The following is a 16,810-nucleotide window of genomic DNA, read 5'->3' as shown; positions in this document are numbered from 1 at the left end:
GTTGTAATATCCAGGTTGTCTATTTCTGAGATCATCACAAATACCACATATTATAATATGTGGCAGGCGTTCATTGGTTATCTTCCCATTTTCTATGATTTTAATGAAAACCACATCAAATATAAAAAAATATTTTACAATATTTTAATTTTTTAAGTGATGAGTAACATTCCAAATTCGAAATTTATGTTTTTAATATAGGTTTACTTACTCACTTTACACGCTTTGATCGATTTATATTAAAGTGATTTTATTATTAATTTAGTCAAAGATTAATTATTTAATTGTTATTAATCTAGGGTTTAGGATTTAGAGGTATAAATAAGTTGAACTACTTGCAAGTATCGACTCGAAATATTTGAATGAGTTCGAGCTATTTAACTTTTATCTCGAGTCAAGCTTGTGTATTTAAAGAGGCCCATAAATAGAGTTACAATTGTTGCAATTTGGGGCAAGCACAATATGCATTATATATGAGGAGATAATTTTTAATAGTTGGAGAGGCCAGATTGTAATATACAAAAAACTTAGATACTAATTTAAACAATTTTTAGAGATTGAAGGGGGCCATGGCCCTCCCCAATCTCTCTAACTATGTAATAGCTTGTAAGTTTCGCGAGTCTAAACAATCATTTTACACATAAAATAATAACTTAGTTTTTTTAGCATTACAGACTCCATATACCTCTACATTATGTGTATATCATCTTGATAGATCAAATTTTAGATTTTATAAAAAAAAAAGTTAGATATATCAAATACAATAATTTTGGTTTTTTTACTGGACATGACTTGAGTTCGAGCTTGAAAACTCATATTGAGGTCGAATTTGAAAATTTAAATCATATGAGCTCGAGATCAAATTTAAGAATTTAAGTCATCCGAGCTCGAGATCAAATTTAAGAATTTAAGTCATTCGAGTTCGAACTTAAGAATTTAAAACCATTCGAACTCATATTGAAGTATGTACGACATATTCGAGCAAAAATTTAATCTTAACATATTTCAGATTCGACTCGGCTCAACTCGCTTAGACACTCTACTACTACAAATAGTGCTTAATTTGAAATCACAAGTGAAAAAAGCAGTAAACAACAATAGTATTTAAGTTCCCACTTTCAGACCAGAAGACAAATGTCCAATTATATACCCTTTTGTTTACTTGGATTTGTTAATCAAGAAACTACAAGGAAGCATCCTAGAAATTGCACTAACAAAATTCCAAATTACTCCAACAACTGAAATTTCACTCAAATTTATCCACATCAAATTTATTCCATTTTATTTTGGAATTTATTTATGAAATCTTTTTATATATAATTACTAATTAGTCTATTTTGGTTAGAGTTGGATAATTAAAGGGTTTTATTGCAATGTTGGTGGAAATTTTTGAAGGAATATTTGTATGTGTTTCAACTCTTTGGGATCTTCAAGAATTGAGATTTGCTGCCATTTTTGATGATGTGAGTTCTATTGCTATGGCTATTATTATGGCTGCTTTTTCTTGCTTTTTAGCTTTTAGAAGAAGATGATCAATTCTTTTTCTTTTGTATATAACTTTAGTTTAATTTAATTTTATAAGTAAGTGATATATTTTGCATTTTAATTTAGGGATACAAATTTTGTTTAATGGTAATGAGTGTTTGTTCATGAATTATATACAATCTTTCATTTTAAAACATTGTCTTTATCTTTGTAGCGTTCTAAACACATTTTCAAAAATATAGAGCAGAAAGATCCATCTTATAGATAAAAAATTGTGAGTTACTAAAAGTATAATGCAATGACTAATTTGTAACATTTTAAAATTCGGTAATCAAATTGCAAATAGAAAAAAGTATGATAACTTTGAGAATCAATTATTCGGTATAATTGACTAAAAACGTGAAAAATACTGGACCAAACTGATAATTTAATTATTTTTATTCACGATATATTTATCTATTTCATCGTAGTTGTGGATACACGAATTCAATCAATTTGCCATGATATTTAAATTAACAGTACCTCGAAGTTTCTCGTCTTTCACTTCATAACTCAAGGTAGTCGAGAAATTACTCGTCGGATCGTAACGGTAAACTCATAATCCCCATGAAACAATGTAACTTGTGCAAATCCATTGTTATCAGTAACAAGCTCCAAATTTCCAGTTTTCCATTCTTTAATCAGCTTATCAACAACATCTCCTGATGGAGTATTTTTATAATTTTCATCTGCTAATGTTGTAACACTAAAACCAGCTTCTTTTGGACCTGCAAAAATTATTATCCCTTTAACAGCAGGATGAGAATAGCCTTCTCTTAGTATTTGCTCCAAATATTTTGCCTATTCAAAAAATAATTTGAATTAGTAATAATATTCTTCTAATTAATTGTGGATTTTATTTCTTTTTGTTAATTAGTTTAAGACTTGAAACATCACAATTATGAAAAAAAGCTCAAATTAAAATGAGTAGGGGTGCACATTCGGTATTTCAATTCGGTTTGATAGTGAAAAATATCAAGACCAGAAGATTTTTGGGAAGATTAAAGAGAAAAATAAATTTATCTACATACAATATAACTCATGTGCTAAGGATACCATGATCTTTAAATATTATCAGTTTGGTTTATTAATTATTTTACCTTTATCAAATATACCCACTACTCGTTCAGAACCGATGTGGTATAATGTTATACATTCACTTGCACAAAACTCATCTTATTTGACATATAACATTATGCCACATCAACTTTAAATTAGACGTGGATATATTTAAAAATATAAAAAGTAATGGACCAAACTGTAAAATTTATAAAATTATGTTATATATGATAAACGAGTAGTAGTTATTGGTGAATAAAATTATTTTGCCAATTAATAAATCAAACTAAATTGAAAGGATAAATTTTAAATAGTTTTTGATTTTCACAATATAAAGGAACAATATCCTTTTAATTTTAAACATAAAAATAAAAAATTAAATATTTAAAATTAAAATTAAATCTAGACTACACTGTGCTAATATATATATAATGCTATTTTAAAAAAATATAAATCTAGACTGCCTGTAAAATAATGCTATTATAAGAAAATTATTATATATATATATATATATATATATATATATATATATTAAGTAGACTCGGTCCACCACGTCATCCGTGTACTAACCCTATCACATAATGACACGTCATTAAAATGATGGCAATCTTGTAATATTACTATTCAAATGTGTAAATAAGTAATAAACGAATTTACAAGATTGCCATCATCTTAATGACGTGTCATTATGTGATAGGCTTAGTGCATGGATGACGTGGTGGACTGAGTCTACCTAAGAATCTCTCTTCATTTTTTTACTTCTTTTTTTGTTAAATTGAAAATAAAACTGAATATTTTTTTTATAGTAAATGAAGAAAATTTATCATTTTACTTTAGCTCGATTTTTCTCTCTCGGTTTGATGGGCACCTCTACCGATGCATCAACTTAATCGTATGATTTTGCAATATTATTGCCATATTCTAGGTTTAGTTCAAAATTACCGTTCTCTTGAATTTCAAAAAGTATTATTCTTCGACATTAAAGTTGTATATAAAATTAAAATGTCGGAAATAAACAATAATTTTTTTTCATAAAATATAAGGGTAAAACAGTAACTTTCACCTGATCTGGGCCTTGGGCAACATCAACTTCTGTAAGCCATATAGGCAATCCTGTTTTTGCAAGAATATCCAAAGCAGATCTCATATAAACAAGATTTGGCTGGCCACTAGTGAAATGACCTTGCAGTCCAATTCCTGCAAGAATGCCTTTATTTCCAGGAAATGAAATAATTTCATTGAGTTTTTTTACATACTGAGTTGGATTTGCTGCTTCATCTCCACTATATTCAATTGTATTATATTCATTCAAGAACATTATTGTAGTAGGGTCAATTTGGTAAACTTGTGCATAAAATTCTGATGAAGCATTTTCACCAAGATTTTGCTCATAAAACCTATAAGTATAAAACAATTAGTATATCTACAAGTACTATATTAAAAATGATAAATATAATTCATCAATTGTTTTTGAGTCAATTATATCAAGCACCAAATAAAAGAGATGAATTGTCTAATTCAATGTTAAGTTATGTTTTTGACAAATTAATTGAGTCGAGTAGATTCAAAACAATTGCCAAGTTAAAGCTCCACTCAATTTAATTTCAAAATTTAAAGTTCGAAACTGGACTTAAATTCAGTTCCAAAATTTAAAGTTTAAAACTCGAGTTGAATTCAATCGAGTTTTATTTTAGGAGTTTGAGTTCGAACACAGTACAATTATTTAGACTTGACCTCAAATCGACTCGATTATATATATAATTGTAAAGGGTAAAAAATAAATTAAGTAATTAATGTTTGATTAAACTCGCAAGCTTATCGAGCTAGATATTTTAATGTTCGAACTTGATTTGGCAATTAATTACAATAGCTCGAATTAGAACTCAATTAGATATTAATCAAGTCGATTTCAGCTATTTTTTGAGTCAATCCCTAATAGCTCGTGAATTGGTTTGATTCGGTAACACCCCAAATAATAACATAAAGTTTATGAAAAAAATTGATAAATATTGTTTACATTTTTTACAAGACTTTCTCTAACCATGAACTAATTTATTATAAAATAAACTAAAAAATACCTAAATAATATTTAATTTTATTTGTTGCTTCAATATTATAATTAACACAAATTATAAAATTATTAGACTATTGAATTTGATAAAATCTGTAATTCTATTTGTCAATTAAATTATACTTTTCGATTAATTCATTTTACTAACCTGAAATGAAGATTCTCATTCATCACATCCCAAGCAATGAGTTGTTTCAAATATTTTTTAGTTACCGAATTTACCCTTGTGATTGCTGCTTTTTTCAAATCCTGAGGAGAGAGTTTTTGCACCCATTGAGGCTGGTGAACAGGATTATCCCATAAAATATTATGTCCTCTGACGGAAATACCCTTATCTTTGGCAAATTTAAGCATTTCATCTGCAATTGTATAATTTTCATGTCCTTGGACCTTCTCTGTACTGTACCATTTCATTTCGTTTGTGAATGTAGTAAATTTGAATCTCGAACCGAACCAGTTTTTGTACCGATCACTGGTCAGGATATTGTGGTTCATACCGCATCCGAATGGGAAATTCGATTTTGTTTGCTTGATTGAGATTATAGCACCTTCTATATTAGTTTTGTTGGCGTAAGTTGCTTGCAATTTCACCTTTGTTTTGCGTACCTGCATGGAAATTTGTCGAATCTTATATCTCGGTATTACATATCTTTTTCCCGTTATGAAAAATATGAAATTTTCATAATTATAATATATTCATGTAAATATATAGATTACTAGACAATTTTTGCACCAAATTGTATATCAATTTGATACTAGAATTTTAGTCGGTACCAATGTAGTATCGCAAATTTAATTTATATTCACACAATGATATTTAGACAAATTCAAATAAATATATGCTGATGGCGTTCATAATAATGATATCTAATTTTTTAATTATCATATGCTAATGCTACATCAGTCATTTACATAACAACCATCATATGAAATGTAACTTATATTTAGGGTGTCAATTTGATTAAAACTTGAAAGTTTCGGTATAGAAATGAAACTAGAAGCAAACGTTTGACGCCATATTGACTAATAATCGAAAAGTATATTGTTTCAACGGGTTTATTTCAGTAATTCTCATTTTAATATTTTTTGTTTTCATGCAGGCCGCAATTGGAGTGTAAAAATCGAACCAAATCAAATAATAGAACTGAATAGTCAAATTTTGTTCCGTTTGGTAGTATAAAAAGTTTTAGTTTTGGCCATAGAAAAACTAATTTAAGTTATATTTTATTGCAACTCAAACCGAAATAACTACGTCCAACTAAACAAAATCGACCATACTAATTTTGAAATATTTTAATTTTTTACAATTTTAGTTCGGTCTGATTTAAAAAAAAAAAACTTTAGTCCCTTCAATTAGATTTGAACCGAATACACATCCATGGCCATATAATAGCGAGCCGATGTGCACATTTTCGAAAACGGAATAAAACACATGGCACGATTCGATGAAATTAGGGTTTTAATTCACCTTATTAACGATCATATCTTGGTGTGATCTCCATTCCTTCATTGTGAATGCTTGCAGAGACACATTGTCGATCCATATATCAACTGCTGTATTCTTGCACTAAATTGAAGAAGAAATAAACATATGAATTTCAATTCTTATTCTTGCATCAGTAAAAATCGATTTAAATAGTCCGAGTAGAATTTTTTTTACCTACATCCAATTTATATTTTATTTATGAACTTAAACCAATTAGATGTTAGAAATTAAAAATAAGGTAAAAATGGATAAGATTTTCTAGTATCTAATTCGCTAGGTCCGTATATAAAAATATAGACCAAGTCTAGGTAAAAAAGTTTAATACATTTTACGGTCAATTTTACCTCAAATGAAATCTCGACAATGCCGGAAACATTAGCAACCATGCCGCCTTTCAGCAGAGACCAACATCCATGCTTAGCTATAACATAACCACCACGTATCGGCTCACCGTTACCGCCTCTAAACATCACGGCTACAGTTTCATTTCCTTCACTGATCTGAATCCAAGCTGAAATAGTTCCAGTCAGATATTTCATGTTTAGTAGCAATTGCATTGAGTTGAGAACAATAATTTTATAAAAATTGAACATAAATAAATTAATGGGTTATTAGCTTGTATGGTACGAAACTCTATCCCTTAATTCCAATTTGGTACCGAAGTTTTATATCAACATGGTATCGTAAATTTATTTACATGTCAGGATGGTCCTTAAATAAAATTCAAGCCGGTGAATGCTAATGTGGCATATGTTGAGTTGATTTTTTTGCGCCAAACTAGTAGTTGTTTTTAGAGCAAATTACACCACATATGTCATAATCATATTTTAATTCCTCCTGTTTGAAAATCATGATATGATCTCCCAATTTTGTTTCCGTCAATAATTTATTCCCTCCTTCTATTGTTGGTATTAGTCAATAAAGTTGAAAGACTTGTAGTTAAATTAATTTTCAAACATGAGGAACGAAATCGTTGACAAAAATAAAAATTGGGGACTGTATCATTTTTATGAAATTAATTTTTTAAAATTTAATCATTTGACACGGTTGACTAACACTAAATATGGACAAAAGGACTAAATCGTTGGCAAAAACAAAAATGAAGGACCATATCGTTTGATTTTCAAATAAGAGAGATGAAAATATGAATTATGACATATGTGGAGAGTCCTCAAAGTAATTTTCTCTTGTTTCTACGTAACGGTTATCGACTTTTAAAATTCTTACATTTTAGAAAATCTAAAGTTCAGTGACCGTAAAAAAATTAATCCCTTGTTTTATCCGAGTTTGTTTAAGTATCATCACATATAATATAAATTAAAATTTATAGTCTTGTAGTACGAATACAGACACGAAAAAATAGAACACTTAAACATGAACACAGCAAAATAAAGATATGCGTCTGAAACGTCAAGTTTCTGAAACGAAAAACGTTGAGTGAATTAACAGACATTACCCGAAAAGCTATAGAGCCTCCCTTTCTGAAATTGGAATTTTTGTGAAATGCTGTCGAATGATCGTGATCTATTGAATGCGACAATGAAATTGTTTCCATCCTCTGAAATTCCTTCTTTCATGTCTCCTTCTCCAGAAATAGACCATCCATTAATGCCATCTCCAAATTCTGGATTGATTAGCATTCCTCCACCGTAAGAAGGTCTGTGTGGCTTCACCAAGCACTATTTTACAACAATTTTAGGTGAAAATTATGTAAAGTTGAGGGGGCAAATTAATATTTAGGTTAGAGTTTAATTACATTATTATATCAATGCCTAACACTACTAGAAAACAACAAATTTCCGACGGAAAAATCCTGATTCAGCGACGGATTTCAATCTTTTAACGACTGAAATATCAGTTGCTAAAAGGTTGTTTTAAAAATATCCATTTTTTATTTTCTTCGTTTATATCCAAAATTTTCAAATTCGTAAATTTTATCCCGGCTTTTTTTAATTTTTAATTTCAATTGTACGCTTTTTCGTTAAATTGGAGTTTCATTACTTTTAAAAAGGTTCAATTATATCCTTCATATTTGATACGTAGTCTAAATAAGTTCTTGATATTCTAAAAAGTATAAAAATGAGATTATATGTCAAATATGAAGGATATTTTTGAACCCTTTTAAGTGAAAAAATTTCAATTTGAAAAATGGATACAAATAAAACTTAAAATTAAAAAATGGATACGGTTAACAATTTTAAAATTTAGGATATATATGAAAATTGAAAAGGTCCATATGAGATTTTTTTGAATAATTAAGCCTTATATTAAATTATATTAAAAATTATATAATTGGACATAGAGTATTGGGTTTGATAAGAGTTTATCTAAAAATAGATGGGTCAAATATTTTATGAGTAATTAAATTTTAAAGTTATTCAAAAAAAAAATACCGCAATTCAATTTATCTGTTTAAGATCACCAAAATTTTATTTTTGTTTTATAATAATTTTGTGATCTTATTTTACTTATGTAGTTATCTAATTCAAGAATATTTATCGCGTTATCAAACTTTACCAAATTATATATTTTATTTTTAAATGAATATTAGATTACCTGACATATAATTGAATTGTTGATATGAAAATATTTTTTATATTATTATAATTTGAATGGCCACATCATCATTATTAAATTGGGAATATCCGTTCAAAACAAATATTCAAAATTAATGATCTTAAACAAATAAATCAAAGTTTGATATTTAAAAAAAAAAAAGTTCAGTGGACATCAATATATTTAACATAAAAATAGAGTTTTAGGTTCTTGCCTTTGTTGTAGCAGAATAGTCATAAGGCAGAGACTGAATTATGTGTCCTGCACAAAAAACAGTGTAAATGATTAATTAATTGTAATTAAAGTAAAATCATAATTTTTTAATATTTGATTATTTAGGTTAATAAATATGTAAATTCAGTTTACGTAAAAAAATTATGGAATTAAAATCCAAAACAATCCAAAATTTAAAAAAACAAAACACTTTTTTTTTATCACTGTTGTTTTAGAAAAGGAAATACCTGAATATAACAAAATGCAGCAAATAATATATATGTAAGTTTCTTCGAACTTCCTCATATTCTTGTAGTAACATAAAAGATAGAATTCCCTGTAAATAAATCAATGTCAGTCCAAATGCATGAATGTATAGATAAATTAGTCGATTAATTTAATTAATTCGATAAGATATTTTGTCAATTCAACTAACTAAAATTTTAAAGTTATTTAAAGTAATAAATTAAATTTTTTAATTGAACAAAATCAAAATAACTAAAATCTTTAATCAAACTTAATCAAAATATATTATCTAAACTTGTTAATTCGATTTAATTGATCGTTTGCTTACTCCTTACTGAAACATATATATAATTAGAAAATCAAGTCTGGCTGCATACCTTTTTGGCTAGAATTTGGAATTCAATTGAGACTAAAATACTAAGAACAGAGGAAAATTGTTAGTAATAAATTGATTTTTAAAACTATTATAAAAAGTGTACTTTTCTCTAAGTGGACTTAATACATGTTTTTTATTTATAAAATTGTCAATTGCCCCAAAAATTTAGGCACTGTCACATTCCTTCTTTGCTACATTTATACTGAGCAATTCTTTCATAATTGGCAACTCCAGGAGGTAGTCTGGTATACATTTTTCTTTAATTAGCCATGCCAGAAAAATAGCAATTAATTTTTGTTTGTATTGGAATAATAAAAAGAAAATTATATAAAGAGTTTATAAAGATGGTAGATTTCAACCCATATTGGAAATTAAGGTAATTATTAAGAAGTAAAAGTTTTGAAGGATTTTAAATTATTACACATTAAAAAAAATTCAAATTAATGGATGAATTTTTATTTTATGTCAAATAAATTTCTAGTTCTATAAGTTTTAAGTTGTATATGTGAAAAAACGTTTAAGTTGCAATAATATGAATTTTGATCATATTAGTGAGATTAAATTTCCCATTATGAGTAAAAAGATATAATTATTTCATAACCTAAGTGTGAAAATAATAATAATTATTTCATAGCTTATGAAAAAAAATTACAGTTTAACTATTCTATAATTATTTCACAGTTATTTTTTATATCATCTCACTAAAATATTATTCGATATTGAGTTTTTGAAATCGTTTAATTTTTATACAGTTTATTTTAGCCGGGTTATTTTTTTTCCTAATTGAGACATAGTACTTCTAAGTTCTAAATAAATTACAAGCAACACAAACTTTTAATAATTTCAGTACAAATTATTACTTGTAGCAACCAAATTTTGCCAAGTCAAATATCTTATACAAAAGTGAAATGATATCTATTTTTCATTTAAAAAAAATATGACGTGATAAAATCTAGTTGCCACATATAAACTTAATTTGACATGCAGAAAAGGAAAATGCTATTTAATTCAATAGAATTAACCCATTTTGTTGTACCGCTTGACGTAGCAGTTTTTTATTTGCTCAATTCCTTTTCAAAAATGTATGTCTTAAATTTTCTCTTTAAATAAATCCACTCATTTGTTGACATATCAGGCGGTACAATAAGGTGAATTAATTTTGGTGGGTTAAATAGCATTACTCTGTAAAAAGATACTGTCTTTTCGACTTTTAGTAATCTCGAATTCTATTGTCTAAATTGAAGTAATTAAAATTCACAAATCAAAATCTAATAATATAAAAATTTAATAACAGAATATTCATAAAGTCAACTATTAGATTCACACACCCACAGACAGAACATCAAATGAAATTTTCTTTATATATAAAGTATAAACAACTCTAATTGAGATTAACCGAAACATTATTTTATTTCTCTAAAAATAAATTCCTATTCAATATTTGAAATGATAAAGAACATATTATAGATCGAGTCAAGCATGGTGTGCTAGCTAGTTCAATCTTCAACCTTTACAAAAGAGAAATAAAACGCAGTTCAACATCAGGGTTCTTTTTTATTGTCGGATAGAAGAAATGTTTGTAGAAAAAATTAAAGCCGCGGTTTAAGCAAAATGCTGCCGAGCGCTTATACAGTTTGATTAGTTAGTTAGTCTCTTCCACGTTACTTTCACATGCTACTCATTATTTCTTCTGTTTATATATAACAACTCAAGAATCAAGATCAAGAAAATTACAGAAACTTCAACAAAAAAATCAAGAAACTCAAGATCAAGATCAAAAAATCAAGAAATTTAAAGATCTATCATAAACATGGAAGGCGAATTATATAATTTCGCTAAGGTATGGTTTATAATCTTTATATCATTATTTTACTGTTTCACCATTGGAAATTTAATCCCGAAAGGCGGTAAAAGATTATTTTTTTTACTACCAATTATATTTTTATTTCTTCTTCTTCCTCTAAATCTCAATTCTCCTCATTTATGTGGCATGACATCGTTCTTTATTTCTTGGCTTGCAAATTTCAAACTCTTACTTTTTTCTTTTGGTAAAGGCCCTTTGAATTCCGATTCTTCAATTTCTTTCCCTTGGTTTTTGCTTAATTGTTGTTTCCCTATAAAAACCCAACAATACTCACCTCAAAAGTCTCATACTTATGAAAAGAGCCCCAAATCTTTTTCAAATTATGCAATTAAGTCCCTACTTTTAGCTATTTTGATTCGGTTATATGACTATCATGACCATTTCCATCCTAAAGTTGTTATGATCTTATATTGTTTCCATATCTATTTCTTTCTTGAAATAATCTTAGCCGTGATAGCGGCCGCGGCTCAGTCCGTATTAGGGCTTGAGCTCGAGCCGCAATTCAACGACCCGTACCTATCAACTTCACTCCAAGATTTTTGGGGAAGAAGATGGAACATAATGGTCACTAGTATTCTCCGTCCGACCGTATATGATCCTATCCGTAAAACATGTTCACCGATCATCGGTCCGAAGTGGGCCCCACTTCCAGCAATTTTTGGAACTTTTATTGTATCGGCTATTATGCATGAGCTTGTTTTTTACCACTTAGGTCGTTTAAACCCTACTTGGGAAATTACGTTGTTCTTTATAGTGCATGGAGTTTGTCTGGTTACTGAAGTCGGTTTGAAGAAGTTAATTAATGGAAGATTGAAGGTTCCGAGGTTCATATCGACTGTTTTGACGATTGGGTTTGTGATGGTTACTGGATTTTGGCTATTTTTTCCATATCTTTTTCTATGTAAAGTTGATGTTCGAGCATTTGAAGAATATGCAGCTTTAGGTCAGTTTTTTAAGCATTATGTAGGTCTTGGTTTTGAGTTTTGTGGAAGGTATAGTTTAGTAAATTTATCATCATAATATTGAATTAATTGTTCATCATATATATATATATATATATATATATATGAATTTCATTTCGTTGTAATGTAGACTTGATTAATGCACCGGATATCCGCTCAGCCGCTAAAGTCCGGCTCGTTTTTGCTGCGCTTGAACACGTATTTTTTTAATTAAATTATGGCATAAGTCTAATTATTATTTTGTATTTTATGAGAATTTTGTTAAGTTGTCGAATTCATATTTTTATACAGATATATTATGTTGTATAGTTCAAAATTCATTAAACCTCGAAATATATTAAAAAGTCATTGAAGCTAAACTTGCTTTCTCATGGAAATATATTAAATTCTTCAATAATAGTAGCACTCAAGTATGCAGCTTGTTTCACAAAGGTATTTGGTTTATGCCCATCGCGGTACTTTGTTTGTCTTCCATTTTGATTAACATATTTTAATGGCAAAAGGTACAAAAGCCCTCATAGTATATTGAAAAGCATATAACATAAGCTTTTAAATTTTTTTGGGTATATTTAAACATCCGTTGTTTCAAAACTGAACAATTAAACCCTCTGAAATTTTAAAATCAGAAAATAAATCATCCCATTAAATATACATTAAACGGAATCAAATTGGTTAAGAAAAAATTTAAAAAATATCCTTAATTACAGTATATCTCAGATTAATCCTTCATTTTTTTATTAATAAACAAATTAAACTAGAGACTTAATTGACATTTTTTCTTTTTAAATAAAAAATATTAAAAGGGCCACCGCGAGCGGAGGTCAGTCTACCATTTTTTCGGATATGTTCTCTTTTGAGAATAGATCATCGAATATGACCTCAAAAGATAACAGCAAATCTATTCTCTTTGATAACAAATCATTATGTTCTCTTTCAGAACAGTCCTCTGTTCTCAACGAGAACAACGAGTCTTTATATGTTCTCTCACAACAGACCTTCGTCTGTTTCGGCGACAGTCTGTTTTGAGAGAATAGACAGCCTCTGGCGTGCAGGCGGTGGTTCAATTGTTGCCGGGAGAGGCCGGCGACGGTTGTTCGATTTCTTAAATTAAAATTAAATTAAATTTTAATTAAATTTAATTTGATTTTAATTGAATTGAATTTGATTTGTTTTAATTTAATTAGACTTCAGTTAGGTTTAATTGGTTTTCAATTTGTTTAATTGAGTAATGATATATTTAATTGGATTTTGATACATTCAACTGGATTTTGATTGGTTAGATTTAATTGGTTGATTGGTCTAATTAGGTTTTAACCGATTCAAATAAATAAAAAATTAATTAATTAGAGTTAATTAGAAAGAAGAGGGTGAAATAAGGTTAAAAAATTTATAAATATAAAATTGATAAGTATTTTAAATATTAAAATTATTTTTAAATTTTTTTCTATAAATTTATTAGTGACATGTCAGCAACTAACGTTGATTTCTAACTTTGATAGATTGAAAGAGATTTTTTTATTGTTCAATGTAAAAAGCATGAGGACTAAATTGTGTCCAAAAGAATTTAAGGGTCGATATATACTTTTAGAAACACTACAATATTCTTTTGTACCTTTTATCTATTTTAATTTATTTCATTTTGATAACTAAATTATATATTTTTCTTCCAAACAAAAATATTTATGGTCACTAAAAAATATCAAGTTGAATCGATTATGTTTGTATATATAATTTATCATAAATACATACAGTTATTTTATATTTAATAAATTAATAATTAATGAAAAAATTAGGAAATTAGTTTTAATATTACTTTTTATATAATATTTAATAAATTAATAATTCTAATAATTAATAAAAAATTTAATCTACCGTATATATTAATTATTATAAGGTGGATTATAATCAAAGCCGCATAAGTACAATTTGGCTAAAAAATCACTAAGAAATTTGTCAATGTCATTTAAATAAAAGTTCAATTATTAAATTGAAACAAACTAATTAAATAAGGTCACAAAACTGAAATAAATGCAACATATAGTGGCGACTATAATTAATTATCCTGTTTTGCAAGTGCAAAGATTATAGATGAGACAATTATTTAATTAGTAAATGTTGCTATCAATCTTGTCACTATAGCCTCAATTTAGATATAAAAATAATTAAATAGCTCATATTCTTCAACGACTCAGAGAAATTAAAAAAATCTCTGGAACCAACTGGAAAAATTATCACAAACACATGTGTATTTAAATAATGAAATAAAGCAATCATGCTCAGGATGACAGATTATAATTTCTAAATACATTAATATGGTAGAGATTTGAGCAGATTTAACAGTTAATAAAATATAGTATTTTAAATTTTTGTTAGTTAATAATGTATTAGGTTTGATTAAAAATATATATGATGTATTAGGTATTAGAGTTGGCTGACATTTTCGTTCTCATTACATTAGACATGTAAGACAAACAAATGAAATAAATTTAATTTAATGTGATTTGAATTATAGTTTGGTTCGGTTTTAAATGTTGACAAATTTTGATTTGTTGGATTAGACCCATTTTAAATTGAACCAAACTGATACCTCTTTCTCATTTTTAGTATTTAACGGATTCAGTAAGCTACGTGTCCGGTATACGGAGAACTGCCTTCGGTCCCCCAAACTGATTTACTCGTGTTTCAGCCGATGCTAACCGAACCGGCCAATGCACATGTCTACCTACAAGATCAAAAAGAAATCATGGTTTAGACATTTTTTTTTAAATAAATTTAGTCTTATTCACACCTTAATAAGTCCCCACTTCTTTTTTGACATGGAGAATATTAATTATCTACTTATTCTTCATTCTCGTTTATATATATATATTTGCATATCATTATAATTCTCCAAAAATATCAAGAAATGGAAAAAGAAAAACTATACAACTTCACAAAGGCATGGCTCTTAATCCTTGCATCTCTAACATACTCATTTCTCATAGGTAAGATCATACCAAAAGGTACTAAAAGATTATTGGGCTTCCTACCAATTTTTGCCCTATTTTTTGCAATTCCTCTAAATCTCACTTCAATTCATTTAGGAGGCTTCACTAGTTTTTTCATTTCTTGGCTTGCAAATTTCAAGCTTTTACTCTTTGCTTTTGGTGATGGCCCTTTATCCACTCCATCAATCTCTTTCATTCATTTTCTTCTTCTTTCTTGTTTACCCATCAAAATCCAACAAAATCCACTTCAAAAACCCGGCCCATCGGGCCCAAACGGTCGAGATCAGACAAACTCGGGTCATAAGTCTTTACAAAACTACGCCGTAAAAGGATTACTTATTGCTATTTTCGTTCGTGTTTGTTGAATTAAGCTCAATAATTCACAAATAGCACAAGAATCTGATAATCTTATTAATCAATCTCAGGTGCCTTTTATAGGACTTTCAACAAACTAACTCTCCAAAAATAAAGGACATAAACTACAAATCAGCTAATGACTGCAACAGACTTTGACTCTAACTAGAAACCCATAAGAATAGGTCAATTATTCCTTAATTAAAGCAAACTAATTAACAATCCCTCCCTTGAACTTAACTCTCTGAAGAGTTCAGTTCACCATTGCTCATCCCAAGTGCTTCTCGAATCTTCTGAAATGATGTCAACTTTAAGGCCTTCGTCATCATATCTGCCAATTGCATTTCTGTGCTGCAATAAACCAATTTGATAACACCTTCTTTGGCTAAATCCCTTAGAAAATGATATCGGACTCTTATGTGCTTAGACCGTCCGTGCATGACCGGGTTTTTGGACAATTTAATAGTAGATGTATTGTCACATAACATCACTATTTCTCCAGCTTGTGCATGACCGATTTCCTTCAATATTCTTCTCATCCAAATAGCTTGACACACGCATGTAGCTGCTGCCACATATTCTGCTTCAGTGGTCGAAAGAGTCACAATAGGTTGTTTCCGTGAGGACCATGCTACAGCTCCTCCACCCATTAGAAATACATAACCTGATGTACTCTTACTGTCATCAATATCTCCTGCATAATCGCTGTCGGTATAAGCTACAAGATCACTTCTTTCTCCCTGTTTGTACCAAATACCATAGTTTATCGTTCCCTTCAGATACCGCATGATTCTCTTTACCGCTACATAATGCATCTGAGTGGGACTTGCCATAAATCTGCTAATGAGACTGACCACGAACATCAAATCAGGACGCGTTGCCGTGAGATACATTAAGCTGCCCACCATTTGCTTGTATAAAGTTGGATCGATTGTGACACCATCTTCGTCTCTACCAATCTTTTGTCCAGGAACAATTGGATTGCAAACAGAGTTGTAGTCTTGCATTCCAAATCTGTCGATCACTTCAGCAGCATACTTGCTTTGGCATATGAATATTCCATCAACTCTTTGCATCACTTCTATCCCAAGGAAATATCTCATCTTTCCCAA

The 16,810-nt window shown here is 28.6% G+C and overlaps 2 protein-coding genes across 2 annotated transcripts; one reads left to right on the top strand and one right to left on the bottom strand.

Moving 5' to 3' along the window:
* Positions 1-2,037: 2,037 nt before the first annotated feature.
* On the bottom strand, positions 2,038-7,717 carry LOC126661355 (endo-1,4-beta-xylanase 5-like). Its single transcript, XM_050355186.1, has 6 exons — positions 7,597-7,717; positions 6,485-6,651; positions 6,123-6,221; positions 4,803-5,260; positions 3,647-3,980; positions 2,038-2,325 (listed from the first exon to the last, which is right to left on the bottom strand). Exons 1-6 carry the CDS (start codon positions 7,715-7,717, stop codon positions 2,038-2,040), a joined length of 1,467 nt encoding a protein of 488 aa, XP_050211143.1.
* Positions 7,718-10,961: 3,244 nt separating this feature from the next.
* LOC126660026 (acyl-CoA--sterol O-acyltransferase 1-like) lies at positions 10,962-12,682 on the top strand. The gene has a single exon (XM_050353353.2). It carries the CDS (start codon positions 11,342-11,344, stop codon positions 12,413-12,415), a length of 1,074 nt encoding a protein of 357 aa, XP_050209310.1. The 5' UTR covers positions 10,962-11,341; the 3' UTR covers positions 12,416-12,682.
* The last annotated feature ends 4,128 nt before the right edge of the window (positions 12,683-16,810 follow it).

The sequence above is a fragment of the Mercurialis annua genome, linkage group LG8 (assembly GCF_937616625.2).
Source record: "Mercurialis annua linkage group LG8, ddMerAnnu1.2, whole genome shotgun sequence".
Classification (NCBI taxonomy): domain Eukaryota; kingdom Viridiplantae; phylum Streptophyta; class Magnoliopsida; order Malpighiales; family Euphorbiaceae; genus Mercurialis; species Mercurialis annua.
This window is presented reverse-complemented; position numbering and strand designations above follow the sequence as displayed.

Coding starts and splice junctions, on each gene's coding strand:
- LOC126661355 (XM_050355186.1), bottom strand. CDS start 7,717: ATGAAAGAAGGAATTTCAGAGGATGGAAACAATTTCATTGTCGCATTC. Junction 6,222..6,484: donor TTGTCGAGATTTCATTTGAG/GTAAAATTGACC, acceptor TCTTCAATTTAG/TGCAAGAATACAGCAGTTGA. Junction 3,981..4,802: donor AATGAGAATCTTCATTTCAG/GTTAGTAAAATG, acceptor TTATACTTATAG/GTTTTATGAGCAAAATCTTG.
- LOC126660026 (XM_050353353.2), top strand. CDS start 11,342: ATGGAAGGCGAATTATATAATTTCGCTAAGGTATGGTTTATAATCTTT.